We start from the raw sequence: 3,417 nt of genomic DNA on the forward strand, positions 1-3,417 counted from the left end.
CTACCCCCCCCCGGGAAGACAGTGCTCCCCCAGCCTCACCAGAGGGCGCTAGCCCCCCACCACCTAGCCCATTAGACCCACCCAGGACTTGCCTCTCAGAACCTGGCATTCCCTGCGCCGGAGAAGAGGCTCTGCGCACAGAAACGCGCTCATTAGTTATGAAGGCGGCGGCGGAGGGGAGGTTTAGACCGCGTTCCTCGTGGTGGGGACACATTAACAGACAAAATGAGGGAAGCATCACTAGTCTAAGAAGTCAGTCTCCTTACCAAAAGGATTTGCAAGAATATTTGTGGCCCAGGACCTAAGGAACTTGCTACAGGGAAGTGAGGTCAGAGGTCAGCTCAATCCTGAAATATAAAGGCAGCAACCGGGTCACACCAGAGGCAGCAGCATCGCAGGGAGGACTGGGGGCTTCCGGGACTGCCTTCCCCTGCAGGGCCTTCCTCTGCTGGGCTTATTACACCGCAGCCCCTCCGCCCCCAGGCGAAGCGCCTCCGGGCCAGGTGTGGGAGAACCGGGTCGCTCCACACAGGGACACGGGGTTCCGGTGGGCTGAGTGGCCTCTGACTTTTGAGGGATACTGGGCGGCTTGGCGAGCGTCATGGAAGGGTTGGCTGGGCTCTGCATTCCAGAATCATAAGCCCTCTGTTCCGCTCTGGGTGCTGGGGAGTGGGGGTGGTCGCCCAAGCCCCTCTGGACTGCTAGGTCCATTTAGACTTCTGCTTGAACCAAGGGAGGCCGCCGGCCGCCTGTGCGCATGCGCGGGGACCGCTGGGCTCCGGGTCAGACCCGCTCTCTCCTGTGGCCTTCCCTAGAAGGCTCAACGGCTGCTTCCCGAGCTGGAGGGATGGAGTGGAGAGGAATGCGGAGGGACGCGGCTGGGGTGGGGGGACAGCCCAATTATAAAAGTAAGCAGCTGCAAAGCTGCAGTGGCCTCAGAGCTCCGTGGAGCAGAACAGATAAAAAATGACCTCGGGCGCTGGGCTGGGAGGGCGACCCAGGCGGCTGCCAAACGGATGAGCATGAAGAATCCCGCTCTGCCGTGAAGTGACAGATTGGTTTTGTCAGGCACTCTGTGTGCAAGTGAACAGCCAGATCCGCTCCAGGCTCTCCCCTGGCCTCTTGCTTTTTACTTTTCAGTCAGGGGATCGGTGGGGGGTGGGATTGCAAGGACTGGGCTGGGCCCCCTCCCCCCACAGGGGACTGTCTCTGGGGAAATTGAGCCTGGCTGAATATTGCCAGGACAGGAAAGAACCCCTAAAATGAAAATGGAGAATGGTCGGGGGGGTGTAGCTTGCAGGAGGTGGGCCTCCTCTCCTGGCTCCTGAATGAAGGGCCAGGTGAGACAGTCAGGGCCCCCCCGGGAGAGTCTAGCAGGAAGTGAGGCCGCCTACCTCTGCTCCTCCTCCAGCTCCTCTCTGGTCATCATCTTCTTGTACTGGTTTCCCCGCAGCTTCCCAGGGCTGTACTTGAAGGAGAAGGCCTCTCCTGCACAGAGGGGACAGAGAGGGGACAGAGTAAGAGCCCGCAGGGTCCACAAGTTCAGAGTCCCCTTTCCCTTTGTTAGTTTCAAAGAACCATCTCAGCCAGAGAGGGCGCCTCCCTTTCAAAGAGGGGCAGAGCCCCCCGCCCCCCCACCTACCTAGTGCCAGCTCAGGGGCTGCCCAGACTCAGGAGGGACTGGACTCTCACATTCTCTTCTCACCTTGCACCTGACAGGTCCTTCTTCCACACCCTTCCCATGAACTTGTACAGCAACTTAGGAACTGTTTTAGGAACTCCAAATGTGGCTACACAGACCAAGTGAGAAGCCAGAGGGAAGCTAGCACCATCTCCTACAATACGGCTCCGTCCAGCACTCGGTTCCCTCCCAGGACCAGGCTAAGGCATCCACAGAGCTAGCTGGCTGCCCCTCTCACCAAGCCACTGTCTGCAAGGCCATTATCCCCTCATCGGAAGCCCCCCTCCCGCCTCTCCCCCATTGCTGCGGTACTACTGGGTTGTCAGAAAAGTCATGACATATTTTTTCTGTTTCTCGTTGCAAAAATGCGTCGTGACTTTTCCGACAACCCAATAATTACAGTCAGTTGGAGGGAGCTGATTTCTGGAAAGCAAGCTGTGCCAAGCGCTGGGTTCCTTGCCTCTCCTTGGGTCCCAGGCCTGGAGGGCAGCACAGGGACCCCTGACCTTCCTGCTGAGGACTAGAGGCCCATGCCCTGCTGTCCAGGGGTGTCGTGCCAGCCAGGCTCATTCTCTCCATGCCACAGCTGCCCCCCAGTGAACAAAAGGGCAGCTCTTGAAGCCTGAGGAGGGCACACCAGGGGATTTGGACAGAGGAAAGCAGGGACATGTGACATGGAGCGAAGGCAGCTGCTAGGTACGCAGGCCAGAGGGAGGGGGCACACACAGGCGAGAGCCCGGGAGCATACCCTGGGCTGAATGTCCAGGCGGAGAGTGTCCCTTGGGCAATGCCCGTAAGTGGTCCTTCAGCCTAGCAGGTATGGGGTACATGGCCTCTGGCCAACCTGGGGACAGAGGCTGAATGGCTTGTCTTATCTAATTTCCATTAACACATAAAGAATTAAGGGCAACAGCAGAGACCAGCAAATCACCCTCCCACAGGGATGTACTGTCTTTCAGTTCTGTTCTAGAGGGTTCACCTCTCTCTCACTCCAATGTCAGGAATCTCAAACACCTCCACATCCTGCCTGCCCCCTGGCTGAGCTCTGCAAAGGGCCGGAAAGCACCATCCCTTGTGGGCCCATGGGGTCAGGAGCTTGTAGCAGCATGGCTCGCGTCTGGGGGTCTAGGAACTCCGCTGAGTAACTCGGGGCTGCTGTTTGAGGGGCCTGGGTCTTTGGTTACCAGGAAAGCCCAGAGAAGCCTGCCACGGGGGCAGGATCACATGGAGCTGCACTCAGAGTGAGCTCGCCACCCATGCTTTGCTTCTGGACCTCAAAAAGAGGCCACAGGAAACCAGTTAACCTCATCAAGGTCCTTGCTGTGTCTTAGACAAATAATACAAAAAAATGCTGCCAGCTGGGTACTACTCAAGGTTTCAATTTATGGGGCAGCTCTAATTAGTTTTACGTTTTCTGAGCCAGAGAAACTTGAAAAGGCTTTCACATAAACACAAGCATGTACCAAGTGATACAGAGCTGCTTGCAATTTTGCCGGGAAGGTTCTTGTGACAGCCCCCCGGGGAGGGGGGACTTCCTCCTGCAGTCTTATGTGAATCCACTGAGTCACTTAGGGAAGGCATTTTAGCGACCGACCGGAATCAATTAGCCTGGGGCTGAGCTGCTCACAGCAGACAGACTTGGAGCCCACTCCTGCTTTTCTTTGACAGCTGGGCCATAAACCTCCCCTCCCTCTGGCTTGTCAGGGCTGGCAGGAGGTGGCTGGGGGATGGGGGGG

The 3,417-nt window shown here is 57.6% G+C and overlaps 2 protein-coding genes across 2 annotated transcripts in view; one reads left to right on the forward strand and one right to left on the reverse strand.

Moving 5' to 3' along the window:
- The window catches only part of METTL23 (methyltransferase 23, arginine), a 47,511-nt gene that overhangs the window by 10,226 nt on the left and 33,868 nt on the right, over positions 1-3,417 (forward strand). The window lies entirely within an intron of this gene.
- Positions 1-3,417, reverse strand: part of MXRA7 (matrix remodeling associated 7) — a 33,102-nt gene that overhangs the window by 6,933 nt on the left and 22,752 nt on the right. Inside the window, exon 4 of the mRNA XM_019644241.1 lies at positions 1,395-1,488. Coding sequence (XP_019499786.1) covers positions 1,395-1,488 — 94 coding nt within the window. The remainder of the gene's footprint in view (positions 1-1,394; positions 1,489-3,417) is intronic.

Source organism: Hipposideros armiger, unplaced genomic scaffold (genome assembly GCF_001890085.2).
Source record: "Hipposideros armiger isolate ML-2016 unplaced genomic scaffold, ASM189008v1 scaffold_87, whole genome shotgun sequence".
Classification (NCBI taxonomy): domain Eukaryota; kingdom Metazoa; phylum Chordata; class Mammalia; order Chiroptera; family Hipposideridae; genus Hipposideros; species Hipposideros armiger.